Source organism: Oryctolagus cuniculus, chromosome 7 (assembly GCF_051225735.1).
Source record: "Oryctolagus cuniculus isolate XC-2025 breed Fujian yellow rabbit chromosome 7, ASM5122573v1, whole genome shotgun sequence".
In the NCBI taxonomy this organism is placed as follows: domain Eukaryota; kingdom Metazoa; phylum Chordata; class Mammalia; order Lagomorpha; family Leporidae; genus Oryctolagus; species Oryctolagus cuniculus.
The window spans coordinates 119,908,300-119,930,564 of NC_142873.1; the positions used below are offsets into that span (position 1 = coordinate 119,908,300).

The 22,265-nt window shown below is 46.5% G+C and overlaps 1 protein-coding gene across 4 annotated transcripts in view; it reads left to right on the forward strand.

The window, feature by feature from the left end:
• Positions 1-22,265, forward strand: part of NDC1 (NDC1 transmembrane nucleoporin) — a 63,056-nt gene that overhangs the window by 28,995 nt on the left and 11,796 nt on the right. For all 4 annotated transcript variants that reach the window (XM_089300593.1, XM_089300595.1, XM_089300596.1 and 1 more), the window contains 6 exons: positions 1,166-1,321; positions 4,705-4,950; positions 5,048-5,163; positions 11,491-11,541; positions 13,810-13,873; positions 14,909-15,009. In XM_089300593.1, the coding sequence (XP_089156719.1) occupies positions 1,166-1,321; positions 4,705-4,950; positions 5,048-5,163; positions 11,491-11,541; positions 13,810-13,873; positions 14,909-15,009 (734 nt within the window). The remainder of the gene's footprint in view (positions 1-1,165; positions 1,322-4,704; positions 4,951-5,047; positions 5,164-11,490; positions 11,542-13,809; positions 13,874-14,908; positions 15,010-22,265) is intronic.

A 22,265-nucleotide genomic window follows, 5' to 3' on the forward strand; every position in this document is an offset into this window, starting at 1 on the left:
CAACAGATAATGAGAAGTAAATAGCTTTTTAAGGGAATGGAATCACAGTATTTTATGTCATAATAAAGTAGCAAATATGTAAACTTTCCAAATATAAAATGTGAGCATTATCAAATAATGTGTCACTCCTACAGATAGAATAGTAAACAGGGGCTTTTATATATGGTATTCTCTGCCCATACAAGGTGAATATGTTCTAAGACATCCAGAGGCTGCCTGAAGCCTCAAATAGTACTAAATGCTATATCTACTGTGTTTTTTTTTTTTCCTATATATACATACCTATTTATTAATTAGACATAGTAAGAGATTAGTAAGAGATTAACAACAACTTGTAGTAATGGAACAGTTATTATGACATGCAGTACTTCCAGTACTGTGCTCTGGGGTCTTTATTAAGTAAAATAAATGTTACTGTTGTCACTTGAACACAAGCACTGTGGTACTGCACACTTGATCTGCTGAGACAGCCGCAAGTGGCTAACAGCAGGTGGTGTAGTCAGTGAGGCTGTGCCAGGCGGAGGGAAGACTCATGTGCCTATGGGACAGAGCAGGATGGTGCGAGACAGTGCCAGATTTCCTCCTGCTACTCAGAACTGCATGCAGTTTAAAACTTGAATTGTTCTAGAATTCTCCATTTACTATTGTCAGACTGTAGATGACTGTGGGTGACCTAAGACAGTGAAGCTGCTGATATGGTGGGACGAGTATAAATGAAATACAAGGAAGCACGTGGGTCAGACACAGTGACATAGGGACATTGGGGACCATGGGGGACATCACATTGATGGTCCAGATTTCATTGTCTGGATTCATTTTTTTTATGGTCTAAGTAAGCAGTCTATTCAATACTGTTGAACAGGTAACCGTGGTCTTTCTTGCTCCAACCATGACCTAGCGTTTGGTTTTATTTTGGTCACCACATGAGAGGCTTTTTATTCGGAAATAGCAAGTTTCTTCTTGTAGACTCTTTGAGAAATTAACTTCTCTAAGTATTTATTGAATTCCTGCTGTATATTAGATGACACTAGTATGAATATTAGCTTGACTAAGAAAAGTGGGCCCTGGTGCAATTATATAGCATTTCTCATTGATTTTTTCCCCCACTTTGATAAAAGAATATAAGATTATCTGCATTTTAAAAGCTGGTGTTTGGCTCTCCTAGGTGGACATCCCCATAACTGGACAGCTATTTCAAGGGAGTGTTTGAATCTTTTAAATGATATGACTCAGAAACTGATTCTCTTTCAAGAAGTTGCTGCTACGAATGGCAGAGTGTCTTCATCGTATCCAGTGGAACCTAAGAAATTGGTTTCTCCAGGTAACTCCTAGTTCTACTGAGGGAGGAACGTGCTTATGTTGTGCTTCCTAGGAAAGATGACACTAGTTAACCTAAGGATAATTACCTAAGTGTGGGATATGTGTTTTCAAGAAAAATCTACCCAACATGTGGGGTGCTGTATTAGACCAAGAAAAAGACCTGGATATCATTGTAAATTGAAAATTAAGTTCAAGACATCACATTGTTGTACACCATAAATATATATAGCTTAAAAATATTAAGCCCTGTATTGTAATATTTAAAAGGCTGACAGTTGGGACCAGAGTTGTGGTGTAATGGGTTAAGTCCCTGCTTGCAATGCTGGCATCCCATGTGGGCACTGGTTTGATTCCTGGCTGCTCCACTTCCAATCCAGCTCCCTGCTAATGTGCCTGGGAAAGCAATGGAGGATGGCCCAAGTCCTTGGGCTCCTTTATCCACGTGGGAGACCTGGATGAAGCTCCTGGCTTCGGCCTGACTTAACTGTAGCTGTTGCAGCCATTTGGGGAGTGAACCAGAGAATGAAGGATTGATCTCTCTGTCGTTTTCTCTCTTCCCCTCTCTCTGTAATTCTGCCTTTCAAATAAATAAATAAACTTTTGTTTAAAGTTTTTTTTTTTTTATTTTTTAATTTATTTATTTGATAGGTAGAGTTACAGACAGTGAAAGAGAGACAGAGAGAAAGGTCTTCCTTCCGTTGGTTCACTCCCCAAAGGAAGTACAACACCGCTATGGACAGCACTGCACCAATCCGAAGCCAGGAGCCAGGTGCTTCCTGCTGGTCTCCCATGCGGGTGCAGGGGCCCAAGCACTTGGGCCATCCTCCACTGCCTTCCCTGGCTACAGCAGAGAGCTGAACCGGAAGAGGAGCAACTGGGACTAGAACCCAGCGCCCACATGGGACGCCGGTGCCACAGGCGGAGGATTAACCAAGTGAGCCACAGCGTCGCCCCCAAATAACTAAACTTTTTAAAAAGATTTATTTATTTATTTGAAAAACAGAGTTGCAGAGAGGCAAAGAAAAAGAGGTCTTCATCCGTTGGTTCACTTTCCAAATGGCCACAGTTGGAACTGAGCCAGTACAAATCCAGGAGCCAGGAGCTTCTTCCTGGTCTCCCACGTGGGTGCAGGGGCCCAAGGACTTGGGCCATTCTCTTCTGCTTTCCCAGGCATGTTAGCAGGGAGCTGATCAGAAGTGGAACAGCCAGGACCTGAACTGATGTCCATATGGAATGCCAGCTTTGCATGAGGCAGCTTAACCCACTTTGTCACAACACCACCCCTTCCATCCCCCACGCTGTGTTTTTTAAATTACTTCTCTGGTAGGGTCATGGCTTCAAAACATAGATTACAAATCAAAAATGATTTAAATAAGTCCATTAATGTCATTTTTTTTAACATCTATTTATTTTATTTATTTGAAAGTGAGATTTACAGAGAGAGGAAGAGATCTTCCATCCACTGGTGTGGCTGCAACAGCCAGGTCTGGGCCAACCCAAAGCCAGGAGCCAGGAAGAACATCTGGGTCTCCCACATGGATGGCAGGAACTCAGGCACTTGAGCCATCATATGGTGCCTTCCCAGGCACATTAGCAGGGAGCTAGATCAAACCAGAGCAGTTAGGACTCAAACCAGCACTCCAATATGGTTTAAATAGCATAAAAACCAACTGTGCTACAATACTGGCCCCCAATGTTTAATTTCTTATGGAGCTTTTATTAAGAAGGTAGAATTTCCTATTGCTGTTTGTTTATCTTTGTGCCTTGTGCTCGAGTAGCAGGAAAAAATTCCTTTATTTTTGTACAATAGGCTCTATAAATTACTAGATTTATAAAATGATTTTTTTTTTAAATTTTTGATAGAGTAGACAGTGAGAGAGAGAGAGACAGAGAGAAAGGTCTTCCTTTTGCCGTTGGTTCACCCTCCAATGGCCGCCGCAGCCGGTGCATCGCGCTGATCCAAAGCCAGGAGCCAAGTGCTTCTCCTGGTCTCCCATGGGGTGCAGGGCCCAAATACTTGGGCCATCCTCCACTGCACTCCCGGGCCACAGCAGAGAGCTGGCCTGGAAGAGGGGCAACCGGGACAGAATCCGGCGCCCCAACCGGGACTAGAACCCAGTGTGCCGGCGCCGCTAGGCAGAGGATTAGCCTATTGAGCCATGGCGCCAGCCTAGATTTATAAAATGATTTTTAATGATGCTGTTTACCAAACAGATTTATAGATACTCTGTGCATATTAGTATTTAGTGTGAATTGTGTTAATTTGAAAGAACTTTGGGAAACTTAGAAGATTTGCACTTTTTCCTATGCATTTTTATAATATAAATTTAGTATATTTTGCCAAGTTATAGTTAAAGTAGGAACTTGCAGTAAAGTGGGCAAGGTTCTTTTTTTTTTTTTTTTTTTAGGATTTTATTTATTTATTTGAGAGGTAAAGTTACAGACAGACAGAGGGAAAGACAGAGAAAAAAGTCTTCCATCTACTGGTTTACTCCCCAAATGTCTGCAACTGCTGGAACCAGGCCGATCTGAAGCCAGGAACCAGGAGCTTCTTCCGGGTCTCCCATGTGGGTGCAAGGGCCCAAGCACTTGGGCTGTCCTCTACTGCTTTTCCAGGCCGTAGCAGAGAGCTGATCAGAAGAGGAGCAGTCAGGATACAAACCAGTGCCCATATGGGATACAGGTGCAGTAGGCAGAGGCACTGTCCCCTGTTCTTCTTCTTTTTTTTTTTTTTTTTTTTTATAAAGATTTATTATTTATTTGAAAGGTAGAACAATAGAGAGAGAAAGAGTGAGAATGAGCAAGCAAGCAAGAGGTATCTTTGACGTTTGCTGGTTTACTCTCTGCAACAGCCAGGGCTGGGCCATACTTAAGCCAAGAGCCAGGAATTCCCGTATGGATGGCAGAGACCCAAGTACTTGGGCCATCTTCTGCTGTCTTCCCAGGGACATTAGCAGGAAGCTGAGTCAGAGGGGGAGCAGCCAGGACTTGAACCGTGGCAAGTGGTGGCTTAACCTGCTGTGCCATTATGCCTGTCCCTGCAGAGATTCTAATGTGAAGTTGTTGCCACATCAAAATAGAATGGATACTGTTAATTGAAAACAGCTTAGAGTTAGAGAAAGTGGCCTTGGAGATGAAAAGATGTTTGTGAAAGGGAAACAAAGGAATGGCTACAGCAATCCGTCAGAAAATGTATAAAACTCCTTGACTAGTCACTGAAGTACGGTAGTAAAACTTGGATCTGAGGCTGTAAACCTAAGTGGAAGCAATGTACTGAGCCATGGGTAAAGGTGTTACGCACGCTATTGGTGTGTCTGAAACTCGAGAACCCCCTTCATCGCCTGCTTGAAGGTTCCTCTTCAGCACTGATCTGTTCTTTTACAGAAGAAACTGCTTTCCAGACTCCAAAATCTGGCCAGGTGCCTCGGCCGTCAGTGCCGTCGTTAGTTAAAACATCGCTGTTTTCTCCAAAGCTGTCTACACCTGACATTGCAAGTCCCCTCGGGAGTGCATTTGGCCCGAGCGTAGTGGATCACATGGCTGGGCTTTTTGATGTGAACACTTGCTGTGGGTCTCCGCAGAGCCCTCAGCTGATCAGAAGGGGACCCAGGTTATGGACCTCTGCTTCTGGTGAGGACTGTTTCTTTCTAAAATGCGAAGTGCTGTAATGGCAGGGGATCATATGCCCTAGGTTCGCACTCACTGGCCTTTTGTTTTTAATATATAGATCAACAAACGACAGAATTTTCTAATCCTTCTCCATATACCTTACTTAGAGCCGAGGGTAAGGCAATGAGAGAGCCCAGCATGGTTTATTCGTGGATGCAGAATAAGCGTGAACAGGTAGGGTGATCTGGTTGTAGGATTTATGTTTGCATGTCATATTGGGAGCATAAAGGGTCTTATACTGTTAAATCATTAGGAGTAAATTGTTTTTTGTGTGCTTCATGTATTAAGTTGACCCATATGAAATTGCAAATATTCTGGTTTTGAGCTATATTCATTATGTTTTCATATGGTTTAGCCTACCACAATGCCTTTAACATGTGATTTCTTTCCTTTAAGAAATATTTGGGTTCTTTTTATACGCAGAGTGTGGTTTTAGGCACTGGGAAGATAGCGAACAACAGATTCCTTCCTTATATAGTGTTCACATACTAGCAAGGGGAAACAGATGAGCAGCTGAACGTATTATACTATATTTCTTTGAAATATAAAGTGCCGTTAATTTTAAGATTGATTTTATGTGCTACTAACAAAGTTGCCTAAACTATGACATGGTTTTAGTTGTATGATTCACACTACAAAGTCATGTTTGATATGAAAACTATGTTTGAAAAGTAAAAAAATTGATTTGCTTGAACTGTTGCACAGAAAAATCAGGCAGTTCAGGGAAACAGGACCTACGCGTGGACACAGCATTGATAGGGAGCAGCAGAAGGCAGACTTGGGGCAGGAGTATCCCTGGCCTGTGGGAGGAACATCATGGACCCTCATGTGGCTGCAGCAGAGTTAGCAAGGAGGGAGGGCAGCTGAGTGAAGAGATCATAGAAGTAGCAGACACCTAGATCTCGTGGGGCCTGTTAGCTCTTAAAAAAAAAAAGTGGCTTTGCTGCACATCAATGGAAAGCGACTGGTTTTGCCCACAAGAATGACAGGATGTAATTTATATTTTGCACATGCAAATCTTTTTTTAAAAGATTTATTTATTTATGTGAAAGGCAGAGTTAGAGAGAGGCTGAGGCAGAAGAGAGAGAGAGAGGTCTTCCGTCTACTGGTTCACTCCCTGGATGGCTGTAACAGCCAGGAGCCAGCAGCTTCCTCCAAGTATCCCACATGGGTGCAGGGGCCCAAGTATTTGGATCATCTTTTTTTTTTTTTTTTTTTCAACAGACAGTGAGAAAGAGAGAGAGACAAAGGTCTTCTTTCCGTAGGTTCACTCCCCAAATGGCCGCTATGGCCAGCGCACTGCGGTCGGCACTCTGCACCAATCTGAAGCCAGGAGCCAGGTGCTTCCTCCTGGTCTCCCATGCTGGGGTGCAGGGGCCCAAGCACTTGGGCCATCCTCCACTGCCCTCTGGGGCCACAGCAGAGAACTGGACTGGAAGAGGAGCAACCAGGACCTGAACCTGGGGTACTGGCACCACAGGCGGAGGATTAACCAAGTGAGCCGTGGTGCTGGCCTTGGATCATCTTCTACTGCTTTCCCAGGCCACAACAAACAGCTTGATCTGGGCCGGCGCCGCGGCTCACTAGGCTAATCCTCTGCCTTGCGGCGCCGGCACACCAGGTTCTAGTCCCGGTCAGGGCGCCGGATTCTGTCCCGGTTGCCCCTCTTCCAGGCCAGCCCTCTGCTGTGGCCAGGGAGTGCAGTGGAGGATGGCCCAGGTGCTTGGGCCCTGCACCCCATGGGAGACCAGGAAAAGCACCTGGCTCCTGGCTCCTGCCATCGGATCAGCGCGGTGCGCCGGCCGCAGCGCGCTGGCCGCGGCGGCCGTTGGAGGGTGAACCAACGGCAAAGGAAGACCTTTCTCTCTGTCTCTCTCTCTCACTGTCCACTCTGCCTGTCAAAAAAAAAAAAAAAAAAAAGAAAAGAAAAAAAAAGAAACAAAGAGCTTGATCTGAAGTGGAGCAGCAGGACTTGAACCTGCACCCACATGGTATGCCGGCACTGCAGGTGGTGGCTCTGGCCCTGAGACTAGACTCTTTTTTTTTTTTTTTAAGATTTATTTATTTATTTGAAAGAGTTACACAAAAAGAGAAGGAAAGGCTGAGAGAGAGAAAGAGCGAGGGTGGAAGGGAGGAAGGGAGAGAGGGAGGTCTTCCATCTGCTGCTTTACTCCCCAGATGGCTGCAACAGCCGGAGCAGAGCCGATCCGAAGCCAGGAGCCAGGAGCTTCTTCTGGGTTGCCCACGTGGGAGGAGGAGCCCAAGCACTTGGACCTTCTTCTACTGCTTTCCCAGGCCATAGCAGAGAGCTGGATCAGAAGAGGAGCAGCCAGGACTCAAACCGGTGCTCATATGGGATGCCGGCACTTTAGGCCATGGCTTTAACCCGCTGCACCGCAGTGTCAGCCCCAAGACTAGACTTTTTTTTTTTTTTAAGATTTATTTATTTGAAAGAGAGACAGAGAGAGAGAGGTCTTCTGTTCGTTGTTCACTCTGTAGATGGCTGCAAGGCCAGAATTGCACTGATTCAAAGCCAGGAGCTAGGAGCTTCCTCCAGATCTCCCACGTGGGTGCAGGGGCCCAAGGACTTTTGTCATCTTCCACTGCTATCCCGGGCCATAGCAGAGAGCTGTATTGGAAGAGGAGCAGCCAGGACTAGAACTGATGCCTGTATGGGATGCTGGTGCTTCAGGTCTGGGCTTTAGCCTGCTGCGCCGCAGTACCGGTCCCCCTCAAGACTAGATTCTTTTTTTTTTTTTTTTTTTTTTTTTAAGATTTATTTATTTGAAAGGCAGAGTTACAGAGGGAGAGGGAGAGGTTTTCTTTCTTTCTTCTTCTAATTATTTATTTGACAGATGGAGTTAGACAGTGACAGAGAGACAGAGAAAAAGGTCTTCCTTCCATTGGTTCACTCCCCAAATGGCCGCTACGACTGGCGTTGTGCCGATCTGAAGCCAGGAGCCAGGTGCTTCTTCCTGGTCTCCCATGCGGGTGCAGGGCCCAAGCACTTGGGCCATCCTCCACTGCCCTCCCGGGCCACAGCAGAAAGCTGGACTGGAAGAGGAGCAACTGGGACTAGAACCCAGCACCCATATGGGATGCCAGCGCCGCAGGCAGAGGATTAACCAAGTGAGCCACAGCGCCAGCCCCAAGACTAGATTCTTCTCTCTCTTTTTTTTGACAGGCAGAGTGGATAGTGAAAGAGAGGGACAGAGAGAAAGGTCTTCCTTTGCCGTTGGTTCACCCTCCAATGGCCGCCACGGCTGGCGTGCTGTGGCCGACGCACCACGCTGATCCGAAGGCAGGAGCCAGGTGCTTCTGGTCTCCCATGGGGTGCAGGGCCCAAGCACTTTGGGCCATCCTCCACTGCCTTCCCGGGCCATAGCAAAGAGCTGGCATGGAAGAGGGGCAACCGGGACAGAATCCGGCGCCCCGACTGGGACTAGAACCCGGTGTGCTGGCGCCGCAAGGTGGAAGATTAGCCTATTGAGCCATGGCGCCGGCCAGACTAGATTCTTAATAGAAGCAAAAGAACAATGTGAAAACTATTGCCATAACTAGTGAGAGCTGGTAGTTCTGAGGCTGGTATGACGGGGGTGGGAGGCAGTGCTACACGAGCTGATGAGTCTGGATGTGTATCTTCAGATAGTTGTGATAGGATCTGCTTGTGTTTTGGTTGGGGTCTGTAAGAGAAAAAGTGTCAGTGTTGACTAAAAGTTTTGTTCCAAGGATCTGGAATACTTTAATTTGCCATTTTTTGAAAAGGTTTATTTATTTGAAGGGCAGAGCTAGATAGAGAGAAATCTTCATCTGCTGGTTTGCTCCCCAAATGGCTGCAGTGGCCAGAGCTGGGGCAATCTGAAGCCAGGAGCCTGGAGCCTTTTCCAGGTCTCCCACGTGGGTTCAGGTGTCCAAGCACTTGGGCCATCTTCCACTGCCTTCCCAGGCCATTAGCAGGGAGCTGGATTGGAGGCGGAGCAGCTGGGCCTTGAAGCAGTGCCCGTATGGAATGCTGGCATCACAGGCACCAGATGTTTCCGCCATGCTGTGGTGCCAGCCCCTTAGTTGCCATTTATTGAGTGATTTACTTGAGGAGGAGATTTGATAGGCATGGGAATCAGGAGTTTGATTTGAGACAGGCCAATTTTGATAGACCTATCAGACAACCAAGTGAAATAGGAAGTGAGATATGTATGTGGAATGTAGGGAAAGGTGTGTGCTATAAATGTAAACTTCAGACTCATCAGTGTATAGATAGTATTTAAATCCAGGAGACTCAATGTTGACTCTTGAGGAGTAGGGATACAGGAGAAAAGAGATTCCCAGCGGTCAGGGTTGTGGCATAGCAGGTGAAGCCTCTGCCTGTGATGTTGGCATCCCATGTGGGTGCCAGTTCATGACCAAGCTGCTCTACTTCTGATCCAGCTCCCTGCTGGTGTACCTGGAAAAACATTGGAGGATGGCCCAAGTGCTTGGGCCCTTGTATCCATGTGGGAGACCTGTGGGATGTTCTGGGCTCCTGGCTGCGACCTGGCCCAGCCCTGGCCATAGTAGCCATTTGGGGAGTGAACTCTGCCTTTCAAGTAAATAAAAAGTAAATCTTCAAAAAAAGATTCTCAAACTGGGCCTTGCAGGGATTGAAGATGGATTTGAGGAGGAGTAGCAGAGGAGTCTGAGGAATGGCTATTGAGGTGAGTAGAGAGCCAAGAGGAGGAAGTGTCTCAGGGGAACGAGGGGTGTGTGGGCACGGGACACCAACTGAGAAGTGACTGGCGAGCCCGGAATGTGGACAGGAACTACCGAGTGGAGTCATGGGACGCAAACCTGACTGGCGTGGGTTCAGGAGAGACTGGGAGAGGAATTGAAGACTGCAGGAAGGACTGCTCCGTTAGGGAGCTTTACATTTTTTTTTTTTATAAATTGTAGTTTAGTTGTACTTCTGGTCTGATTGTTTAAGCATGTCTTTCTGGATTCTAGATGTGCTTATTTCTATTTTTTTTAAGGTTTATTTATTTGAAAGAATTACACGAGAGAGAAAGAGAGGCGGAGAGAGAGGGGTCTTCCATCTGCTGTTTCACTCACCAGATGACTGCAATGGCTGGAGCTGCACCAATCTGAAGCCGGGAGCCAGGAGCTTCCTCGGGGTCTTCCCACACATGTGCAGGGGCCCAAGGACCTGAGCCATCTTCTATGGCTTTACCAGGCCATAGCAGAGCGCTGGATCAGAAGTGGAGCAGCTGAGACTCAAACCGGCGCCCATAGGGGATACAGGCACTGCAGGTGGCAGCTTTACCTGCTACACCACAGCACTGGGCCCAGGAGTTTTACTTTTAAGTGGAGCAGAGAAATGAGGCAACAGCTGGGGGTGGGGGGTCATTGAGGGGCCAATGAATGGCTTTTTAAGATGAGGGGAATGCTAGTGTGTTTGCTGATGGAATGATAGATTAGCAGAATGAGGGCATTTTATAAATTTTGGGATCCTGTGAGGCTCTGAGTGCTGCTGTGTCACTTTTTGTGCAGCAGCTCAGCAGGTACTGCCTGCTGCATCCCTCTGACTAGTCACGTAGCTTCGGTACAGTTCATTTGAGTTAGCCTTCAGGTCGACGTAAGAAAATCTGTTTCCCTATAAATATCATCTAGTAAACGAGTACCTCAGGGGCTGGCGCTGTGGTGCAGCGGGTTAAGCTGCTGTCTGAGGTGCTGGCATCCCATTCGGGCGCCAGTTCGAGTCCCGACTGCTCCACTTCCAATCCAGCTCCCTGCTAATACACGTGGGAAGGCAGTGGAAGATGGCCCAAGTACTTGGACCCCTGCACCCAACAGGAAGACCAAGATACAACTCCTGGCTCCTGGCTTCAGCCCAGCCCAGCCCAGCCCCGGCAATTGCAGCCATTGAGGGGGAGTGTGATGAACCAGTGGGTGGAAGATCTCTCTCTCTCTCTCTCTCTTTCTAATTCTGACTTTCAGATAAATAAATAAATAAATAATAGCAGCTCATGTCTTACAATAATTTTTTTTTCTGTAGGGGAAACCTATGTTTTTTGGTATTAAATTAAAGGGCAAGGCAGTTGTAGCAAATAGAGAAAGAATATGGTGTTAGAAAATACCACCAAAACACCTTAGAATTCCTTGTCTTATGTCAGGGCTCTAATTTGGGGGTTAAATGTGTGCACCTGGGAATATAGGCAGGTGTCAGCTAATATCAAGGGCTTTTTCTGACAAATGTATCCTCTGGCACTTTTGTTGTGTGAGCATTTTGGATGGCTTCAATCTTATGGGACCGCTGAACCGTCTTTACTTGGCGTATGACTACAGTTCAGGTGATTTATCCAGTTTATAGTACGAAGGTATTGCTTACATGTTTACTTTAAAAATTGTTCTTTCTCTGCAAGATATGAGGTATTTCATTTTTTCAATCAAATTTATGTCAGAAACAAAAAATGTATAATATATCTGAATAAAGTATTAAAATGTAAATATTTATTCTTTTTTTCCACTCAGATTAAGAATTTCTTGTCTAAACGAGTGCTGATAATGTATTTTTTCAGTAAGGTAAGACTGTAGTTACAGTGATGGGAATGGGGGAGGGGGGATGAACGATCACATGAAGCAGCAGGTAGGGTCCGAGCTGTAATCAGCTTAGCCCCGGCAGCCGTGCAGCTTTGCGTAGGCCTCTGTGAACCTCGCTGTGCGGGAGCTGCTCTTGGACGTGCAGCACACCTCAGTAGCGGCCTGAAGCGTGGCTCACCGGCTGGCCTCCCAAAGCTGTTGGCTGCCAGCAGCTTCGTGCTGGGGTCCAGCACTGGCCCCTTTCAGCTGCCTGGGTCTTCAGAAAGTGAGCAAGTCTCTCTGAGGCTTCATGGCTCGTTGTCCTGCTGACATCTCTGTGGCCATTAGGTGTTCAAAAGAGAGATGGCTGTACATGTATGATGGCTAAAAGTTATAATTTAGGCCACAAATGAAATGACTTTCCAGCTTGCCCTGTCAGCTGTTCTAGCTGCCACAGGAGTGTAAGTTTCAGCTGCACAAACTACAGATTTACTCATTTTTACTTTGTTGTTGTCTGTTAATTGATCCTTTGACAAACAGCTTGCCCAAATGTAGAGGAAGAGTTTTCGCTTTTAGTTTTCTTCAATCTAGCTTCTCTCTGCAGATATTAGCTAATGGACTAATAATACTGCACTCAAAGGTTGCATTGGCATGTGATACTCAGTGTTACTCCTTGGCAGTCGTGCTGCGGCGGGGAAAGCGCTCTGAGCAGCTCTGAGGGAATGCAGGCGCACAGAGCTCTTTCAGGTTCTTGCAGCTGCTTTTTTTTTTTTTTTAAGGTTTATTTTATTTATTTGAAACAACTGCTTTTTCACTCCTGTGGAGGGAAGATCCATCCAGTCGCTTGTACCAGAAATTACTGACCTTGACCTCTCCGTTAGAGGAAGATGTCTACTACCAGGGAGGAGGGTTGTGTGAAATTTCACTTCAGTGCTTGGTTTCAGAAAGTGAAAAGAGCTCAACTTGAGTGTCTCACCTGTGCCTTAAAGTGCTCTCATTTAATTCTTTTTTAAGATTTATTTATTTATTTGAAAGGCAGAATTACAGAGAGGTAGAGAGAGAGAGTGAGAGAGAGTCTTCCATTTGCTGGTTTACTCCCCAGATGGCTGCAATGGCCAGAGCTGCACCGATCTGAAGCCAGGAGCTTATTCCAGGTTTCTCACATGGGTGCAGGGGCCCAAGGACTTGGGCCATCCTCCATTGCTTTCCCAGGCCATAGCAGAGAGCTGGATCAGAAGTGGAGCAGCTGGGTCTTAAACCAGCGCCCATATGGGATGCTGGCACTGCAGGTGGCGGCTTTACCCAGTACACCACAGCGCTGGCCCCAATATGTGACATTTTGTCTAACAGTTCAATTTACAGAACACTCGATGCACTGCAGGCGGCAGCTTTACCTGCTACACCACAGCACTGGCCCCTCTCATTTAATTCTAATAGAATTCATGCCTGTCAGGTCTTTTTATCCTCCTTTTATAGATAAGGAAACCTGAGTCTCGGAAGGGTTAAGTAGGTAGCCTGAGGCACATCGTATGGTCACCGAAAAGCAGACCCAACCAAGGTGGTCTCTTCCTTGGGAGTGAGGGCTGCTCTGATTCTCATTTTGCAGGTGGATTTATTGTATAATAAGGAGTTGTAGATTCTGGTGCTTGATGGTGAGAAATGCAGTTTGGTAGGTTTACTTTGTTGTACTAAATAGACTTCATTGGGTACATAATGAAAAGCAGTAATTATCTAACTGGGCCAGTTGTTGCTGCGTGCTGTTTAACCTGGTATTTTAAAGAAGTTCCCAAGACGGGTGTTGTAGCACAGCAAGTTAAGGTGCTGTTTGGGGTTTCTGCATCCCATATCCCATCTTGGAGTGCCAATTCGAGCCCAGGCTACTGTGCTACTGATCCAGTTTCCTGCTAGTGCTCCTGGGAAGGCAGCAGGTGTTAACCCAGGTATTTGGGTTCCTGCTAGCCATGTGGGAGACTAGGATGGAGTTCTTTCAAGTGACTCTGCACTCATTTTTTGAGATACATTGTGCACACTCCTTTATTAATTGAGAACTCTAGGCACGTGAAAATTTAGAGATTTGTCAAGAGTTACACAAGAAGTTGATGGGAGAACGCTTTATTGTAACTAAATCATATTGCGAGAGGATTTATTTTGGATTTTACTTCTTGGAACAGCTGAGACTTTTCAGTTGTTGTAGTCTACATAGTTGACTAAATGACATAATAGAGTTTTTGCCCAGAGAAACTTACTTTGATGTCTTTCTTTTATTTGTAGCATCCAGAGGCCTCCATTCAGGCTGTATTTTCAGATGCCCAAATGCACATTTGGGCATTAGAAGGTAAGCAATCTCTGGGGAGTATTGGGCCCCTGCCACCCAAGTGGTAGACCAGGATATAATTCCAAACTGCCGACTTTAGCCTTGCCACCCTGACTGTTGTGGCCATTTGAGGAGTGAACCGGTGGATGGAAGACTTCTCCCTCTCTGTCACTCTGCCTTTCAAATAGATATGGGATGTTGGTATCAGGCAGCAGCTTAACCTGCTACAACATAATGCCACCCCTTTTACCGATTTTTTTTTTTTTTTTTTTTTTTTTTTTTTGACAGGCAGAGTGGACAGTGAGAGAGAGAGACAGAGAGAAAGGTCTTCCTTTTGCCGTTGGTTCACCCTCCAATGGCCGCCGCGGCCAGCGCGCTGCGGCCGGCGCACCGCGCTGATCCAATGGCAGGAGCCAGGAGCCAGGTGCTTTTCCTGGTCTCCCATGGGGTGCAGGGCCCAAGCACCTGGGCCATCCTCCACTGCACTCCCTGGCCACAGCAGAGGGCTGGCCTGGAAGAGGGGCAACCGGGACAGAATCCGGCGCCCCGACCGGGACTAGAACCCGGCGTGCCGGCGCCGCTAGGCGGAGGATTAGCCTAGTGAGCCGTGGCGCCGGCCCCCCTTTTACCGATTTTGACAGGCAGATTTAGAGAGAGACAGAGAGAAAGGTCTTCCTTTCCATTGGTTCACCCCCCAAATGGCCGCTACGGCCGGCGCTCTGCGTCGATCTGAAGCCAGGAGCCAGGTGCTTCCTCCTGGTCTCCCATGTGGGTGCAGGGCCCACGCACTTGGGCCATCCTCCACTGCCCTCCCGGGCCACCGCAGAGAGCTGGACTGGAAGAGGAGCAACCGGGACAGAATCTGGCGCCCCAACCGAGGCTAGAACCCGTGGTGCCGGCACCGGCCCCTTTTACCAATTTTTGTATCGCATTGCCTCCTTGTCTTTAATTGTAGTTCTTTTTATATCTAGAATATCAATCCCTTCTCGAATAGATGTATTGCAAATGGAAATTCCTGAATCCTGCTTCACTTGTAACTTTTTTTTCCCCCTTGAGGTCTGTCTCACTTAGTGGCGGCATCATTTACAGAAGATAGATTTGGAGTTGTGCAGACCACACTACCAGCCATCCTTAATACTTTGTTGACACTGCAAGAGGTATGCAGCCTGTGCGGTGTGAGGATTGGGAGAGGGTTCCTTAATACTTTGTTGACACTGCAAGAGGTATGCAGCCTGTGCGGTGTGAGGATTGGGAGAGGGTTGTGGGCGTCTGCCCCATTCATTTCCTGTTTATTTCTTATGTATCAGATTTACTGAATTAAAACATTTTGGAAGTTATAATAACAATACTGTTCTTTCTCTCAGGAAATTAAAATCTAAAAGAGATCAATAAGAGAAAAGTTTTAATTTGCTTATAGAAATTTTGTAGAAACAAAAAATATACTATATTGGTAAGCTATACCTATGGTATTCAGATAACTTAGGATACGGGAATTATGTTCAGTGATGTGGGTGTGGACCCTGCACAGTTTGTAGCTGCTGGAAGTGGCTGTAGGTGAATTACACAACTGGTAAGTTCCCAGGTGCCAGAGGATACCTAGCACCGGACTGGGTGTTTAGTTTTAACTACAGATCTTTCTAGTCTTATATTTAAGAACAGTCTGAGAAATAAAACATGCTTCCTGCTTTCCAGTAGCCTTCCTTCCCTAACTTTATTATTTTTAAAAAATTTTATTGGAGCCAATGCTGGGCAGAGCGGTTGAAGTTGCTGCCTGCAGCTCTGGCATCGCATATGGGCGCTGGTTTGAGACCTGGCTGCTGTACTTCCAGTGCAGCCTGCATGAGGCTCCTGGTTTGGACCTGGCCCAGCCCTGTCCCTGTGGCTATCTGGGGTGAACAGCAGATGGAAAGTCCCTCTCTGCCTCTCCCTGTCTGTCACTCTGCCTCTCAAATAAGTAAATCTTTAAAAGAGATTTATTTACTTATTTGAGAGGCAGAGTGACAGAGAAAGAAAACAGATCTCCCATCCACTAGTTCACACCCAGAAAGACTGCAACAGATAGGGCTGGGCCAGGCCAAAGCCAAGAGCCAGGAACTCCATCTGGGTCTCCCATGTGGGTGCAGGTGCCCAAACACTTGAGCTGTCTTCTGCTGCTTTCCCAGGTGCGTTAGCAGGGAGCTGGCTCAGAAGTGGAGCAGTTGCAACTGGTGCTCTAATGCTGAATGCCAAGTGGTGGAAGCAGTGACTTAACTCGCTGCACCACAGTGCCATTCCCTTCTTCCCTAACTTTGTATTGGGTGATATGTGTTATGCCAAGTGATAGTATTAGTTATGTGTCACATGAGAGGTATAAACACTGAGTGCTTGAGGCATATAGGTAGTGACTGAGGTGTACAGTAGGTTCTTGGGAGCTGATGATATGCAATTAGGCCTGAGGGGTAACAGCTGGTGCCTTTAGGTCTTGAAAAGCCATTTACCGTATGAAGAGGAGGGTTGGCCTTTTTCTAGTGGTGAAAGTGCTGGTTTGAGAAACCTGCATCCTATATCGGAGTACCTGGGTTTACCTCCTGGCCCTAACTCCTGATTCTAGTTCCCTGTTAATGCAGATCTTGGGAGGCAAGAGTGATGACTCACATGGTTGGGTTCCTGCCACCCATGTGAGAGACCTAGGTTGAGTTCCTGGCTCCCAGCTTCCATCCCCTTTGCTATTGTGCGTATTAGGGGAGTGAACCAGTGTGCAGGAGAGCTCATTCCTCCCCATCTCTTATCTATGTACCTCTCAAATAAATCAAGAATGCTTTTATTTTTATTTTTACATTTTTTAATTACTTTTTTTTTTTTTTTTTGTGGACAGTGAGAGAGAGAGAGACAGAGAGAAAGGTCTTCCTTTGCCGTTGGTTCACCCTCCAATGGCTGCCGCAGCCGGCGCACCGCGCTGATCCGAAGCCAGGAGCCAGGTGCTTCTCCTGGTCTCCCATGGGGTGCAGGGCCCAAGGACTTGGGCCATCCTCCACTGCCATCCCGGGCCACAGTGGAGAGCTGGACTGGAAGACGAGCAACCGGGACTAGAAGCCGGCGCTGCAGGCGGAGGATTAACCAAGAGAGCCATGGCACCGGCCCTTATTACTATTTTTTTAAAAGATTTACTTATTTATTTGAAAGGCAGGGCTACAGAGAGGCAGAGGCAGAGAGGGAAAGGTCTTCTACCCGCTGGTTCATTCCCTAAATGGCCTCAACAGCTGGAGCTGGGCTCATCCAAAGCCAGGAGCCAGGAGATTCCTCTGGGTCCCTGATGCGGGTACAGGGGCCAAGGACTTGGGTCATCTTCCACTGCTTTCCCAGGCCAGAGCAGAGAGCTGGATCAGAAATGGAGCAATGTAGCAGCCGGGACTTGAATCAGTGCCCATATGGGCTACTGGCGCCACAGGTGGCAGCTTTACCACTACGCCCCAGTGCCAGCGCCAACAACATTTGTAAAAATAATATCAAGAGGAAGTATTCCTTTATTCAAAACTCAATTCATTTTACTCCTCACCCATCAAAACAGTTCTGAATACTGTTTGTGTCCACTTTCTCATGAATGTTACTGGAGACATTTTTGTTTTCATGGGTGGTTTTATTGTTTAAATTCTTCCCAAGCTACATTTCTCTGAGTAATTTTCTAGTATTTCCCCACAAATTCTAATATTTGGCTTGTGTAGCCATACAATAAGGTAACCGTGATTTGGGCATTGCCTTTGGTGCTCATAAAGTAGTGTGTTTATTATCCCTAACTTTATAATTTAAACCAGAATGACAAAATCAATTACACTGTATGGAGTGATTTCATAGCACAGTTTTACTTGGTCCTCGTAAGCATCGTGGAGAGCTAGCACAAGGAGGTGTTCAGTCCTGAGTTACGGGTGAGGGAAGCTCGGTTGTTTGGCCACCTCCTTGGTGCCAAGCAAGGCTTTGGGCGGCAGAAATGTGACTTCCTGCTGCAGTCGCAGGGCGTCAGCTGTGAAGCACCTAGGGAGGAGCTGCAGATCCACACCCTTGTTCTTCCTGGGCTTGTTCACCATCTTAGCCTGGCCTTTATTTTTTCTTCAGATGGGGTTCTATCTTCAGGGACAACGATTTCACCCATAGAATTGTGGCTTTCAACCTTTCAGACCATGATCTACAGTATGTTTCCTTTAGAAGGAAGATTCTTGGGACCTTTCCCGTTCCCAGCCCTGGCTGTGTGGGTGTTTGGGGAGTGAATAAGCACATGGAAGATCTCTCTTTTCTGTCTGTCTGTGTGTGTCACTCTACCTTTTGAATAAAATTATTTATTATTTATTTTTAAAGCAAGCTGGTTAAAACTCACTGAGTTGATTTCACACTGGCTTAGAGGAACTTTGTTCTCATTTCTGCTGCTGTCACATTGTTAGTTCTTCATCCCAGTTGATTAGCGGTAAAGCAGTCTGCTTGTTTGATTATAGTCATCCCTTCCCTCAGGGAGCAAGGTGAGAATTAGGGATTTGTCAAGAGGTTGGGCTCTATGTACTTTGCAGAGGAGTTGGAATGGAGAATAGAAAGAGATGAGCCGATTTTGTAGCGTTGGGAAGAGGTTAAAAGAACAAAGAACTGGGCCAGTGAACTGCTGCTAGGCTCCTGAGGATGGAGCCCTCTGTTTCCCTAAGCCACATAGCAGTCAGCCTCTGGTCCTGGTCTGCAGTCATCAGATTTTGCAAACTCCCTCACAATCTTTGTTTTCCCTCCCCACATCCTGAGGTTGATTGTAATAAGCAATTGATGGTCCACATGGCTAATCTGCCCAGCCCTGGCTGCACAGTCCTTTGACTTCTCTGTTCACTACCCATTTGTGTACCCTGTCAATCTGTGACTATGATGTGGGCCTCATAATCCTCTGATTTAACTCTAAATTTTAGTCTACCCTCTAAGCCAGACCCTTTTTTTAAAAATTTTAATTAGTTTTTTTTTTTTTTTTTTTTTTTGACAGAGTGGACAGTGAGAGAGAGGGAGGGAGAAAGGTCTTCCTTTCCTGTTGGTTCATCCCCCAATGGCCGCTGCGGCCGGCGCACCACGCTAATCCAAAGGCAGGAGCCAGGTGCTTATCCTGGTCTCCCATGGGGTGCAGGGCCCAAGGACTTGGGCCATCCTCCACTGCACTCTCGGGCCACAGCAGAGAGCTGGCCTGGAAGAGGGGCAACCAGGACAGAATCCGGTGCCACTACCGGGACTAGAACCCGGTGTGCCGGCACCGCAGGCTGAGGACTAGACTATTGAGCCGTGATAGATTCAATGTGATATATAGATACAAGTCTAAGAACATAATGGTATTTCCTTCTTCCCTCCACCCCCCCCCCCCACCCTGTTTTTTTAAAGATAGAAAGAGAGAGATTCCATCCTCTTAGGCTGGGCCTGGACTAGGCCAGACCAAAGCCAGGAGCCAGGAGCTTCTTCCATGTGGGTGCAAGGACTCAAGTACTTGGGCCATCTTCCAGAGCTTTTCACAGGTGCATTATCAGGGGGCCAGATCGGAAGTTGAGCAGCTGGGACTTGAACTGGCACCTGAATGGGATGCCAGCACTGCAGGTAAAGGTTGAACCTACACCGTAGTGCAGGCCCCCCTGCCTCCCCCTTTGTAAGTCAGAATCCTTAAATGTTCATGCGCCAGAGCTCCCTTTGGCAGTCTGGTGAAGCCTATTGACTTTTTCTTAGAGTAATGTTCTTAAATGCATACCATAAAGTACTTGTGATTAGAAAGGAAATGAATTGTATTGAAATATTAACTCCAAGATACTAAATTTGTGATAAAGTAGTATGTGCTATTTTATTTTAAAATTTTTTGAAAAGATTTATTTATTTATTGGGAACTAAGGGTTACAGAGAAAGAGAGGGACAGAAATCTTCCATTTGCTGGTTCATTCCCCAGATGGCCACAGTGGCCAGGACAGAACCAGGCCAAAGCTGAATCTGGAGCTAGGAGTTTTCTCACATGGGTGTTAAGGGCCCAAGCACTTGGGCCATCTTCCACTGCTTTTCCCAGACCATTAGCGGGGAGCTGGATTGGAAGTGGATCTGCCAGGACATGAACTGGCACCCATATAGGATGCTGGCACTGCAGGTGGTGGCTCTACCTGCTACACCACAGTGCTGGTCCCAGGAGCTGAGCCTTGAATCCACTGCCTGGGATGCCAGTGTCAACTGCTGTGCCAGATGCCTGCCCTATCTTATTTTCTGAACTCTAACTGTATCTGATGCCTATTTTTTCCCTTGTTTGCCTAGAGTTTTTTTTTTTTTTTTTTTTTTTTTTTGTCTCTGGCTCTGCCTTGTAACCCTCATGTCAATGGTTTGCCTTTATAGACTTCTCTTGTTTCTCTATGGGTTGGAACAGAAGCAGGAACCTTGTCTCTGTATTCCCAGCATCGGATATGGTACCTGGCAAATGATGGAACTTACTGAATTCTTGTTGAATGGTTCCTGGATTGCACCATTGCTGGGGCATTGGACAGAAGCCTCTGTTATGGGATTTGGAGTGACAGTTCTGCTGTGGTGGATGATTATAAGGACCCCAAATCACCCTTTCATTTTGAGAGGCAGGGGTGTTACATTACTCATATGAGCCCTGTTAGATGTTTTTGGGTATTTGCTCTTAGTGGAGAGAATGAGGTCTGAGTATCTACCATAATTTAAAGCAAGTTGTGCAACTGGCTTCTGGGTGTTACTAAGGAACAATTGTGTGGAATTGTTCAGTTCTTTGGTTTTACTTTCCAGGCTCAATAACATCAGCCATTTCACTGTGAATCATTAGAAGCAAAATGTGAAAGGGGAGGGGAGCCTTTTGCTCTCAAACCGTGCAGGGGGCACGGAGTGGAGAGATGGGTCTGCTAGAACAGCGGCTTCCACCAGTGCCAGGCTGTCCTGGGAGGGCACAGTTACTGTAGGAGCTCATGAGTCCTCACGTGTTTCTGTAATCTGAGCAATGAATGTGTGTCTAATGAGTTTACTACAGAGGTGTTTTTGAGAGGTTTCTGTGTGTTGTGGTTAATTAAAATATCAACTCATTTGAAAGCATTCTTGCGTTCATAGCAGTACTCATTTCTTCCTCAGTAGATGCAGAACAGTTCGTATCCTGTGGGAGTCTACGGTTAGCTCCTAAGGACATGACTTCTAAAAGCCTTATACCCATTTTTTATTTGAAAGACAGTTACAAGGAGAAGGAAAGAGAGAGAGGGAGAGATCTTCCATCCATTGGTTCAGTCCCCAGATGGCTGCAATGGCTAGAGCTGGGCTGATCAGAAGCCAAGAGCCAGGAATTTCTTCTGGGTCTCTCACAAGGATGCATGAGCCCAAGCATTTGGGCTGTTTTCTTCTGCTTTCCCAGGCACATTAGCAGGGAGCTGGATTGGAAGAGGAACATCTGGAACTTGAACCAGTACCCATATAGGATGCCAGCACTGTAGGTGGTAGCTTTACCTGCTATGCCACAGTGCCAGCCCCAGGATTTCAGATTTTTGGATTTGAGATGCTCAATCTATAGTATCTTACTAAGTTATTATGAGAGTTAGAGAAAATGTCTACAAAAGTCTAGAACTATACCTGGTAGGTGTTAGGTATACAATTTTTTTTTTAAGGTTTTTTTTTTTTTTTTTTTTTTTTGACAGGCAGCGTGGACAGTGAGAGAGAGAGACAGAGAGAAAGGTCTTCCTTCCGTTGGTTCACCCCCCAAATGGTTGCTATGGCCGGCGCGCTGCGCCGAGCCAAAGCCAGGAGCCAGGTGCCTCCTCCTGGTCTCCCATGTGGGTGCAGGGCCCAAGCACTTGGGCCATCCTCCACTGCCCTCCCGGCCACAGCAGAGAGCTGGACTGGAAGAGGAGCAACCAGGACAGAATCTGGCGCCCCGACCAGGACTAGAATCCCAGGGTGCCGGTGCCACAGGTGGAGGATTAGCCCAGTGAGCCGCAATGCCGGCCATGGATAAGTAATCTAAGCCATCAGCATCGGAACTATATTGGTGCATAAAATGAGTGTTAGTAGTAATTATTTAATCTCACTGCTGATTGCTAGTATTTCAGTTCTCCTAACCACGGAACACATCATCGGATATATAAAACAGTGTTTCCTAGATTGGAGTTTTTCATACACTGCTTTCATGATTGTGGTTTTACCTGTTTATTAGCGCCTAGTGTTGTCTTAATTTTAGTCATATTTATCTGAACATTTATTTACTTAGTTTTTTAAGTGATTCATTTTTAACATAAATTTATTTAAAAGGAAATTTTATATCACTATTATAAAAGCAAATCTAGGAGTTGGTGCTGTGGCATAGCAGGTAAAAGCTGCTGCCTGCAGTGCCGGCATCCCATAGGGCACCAGTTCGAGTCCGGCTGCTCCACTTCCGATCCAGCTCTCTGCTATGGCCTGG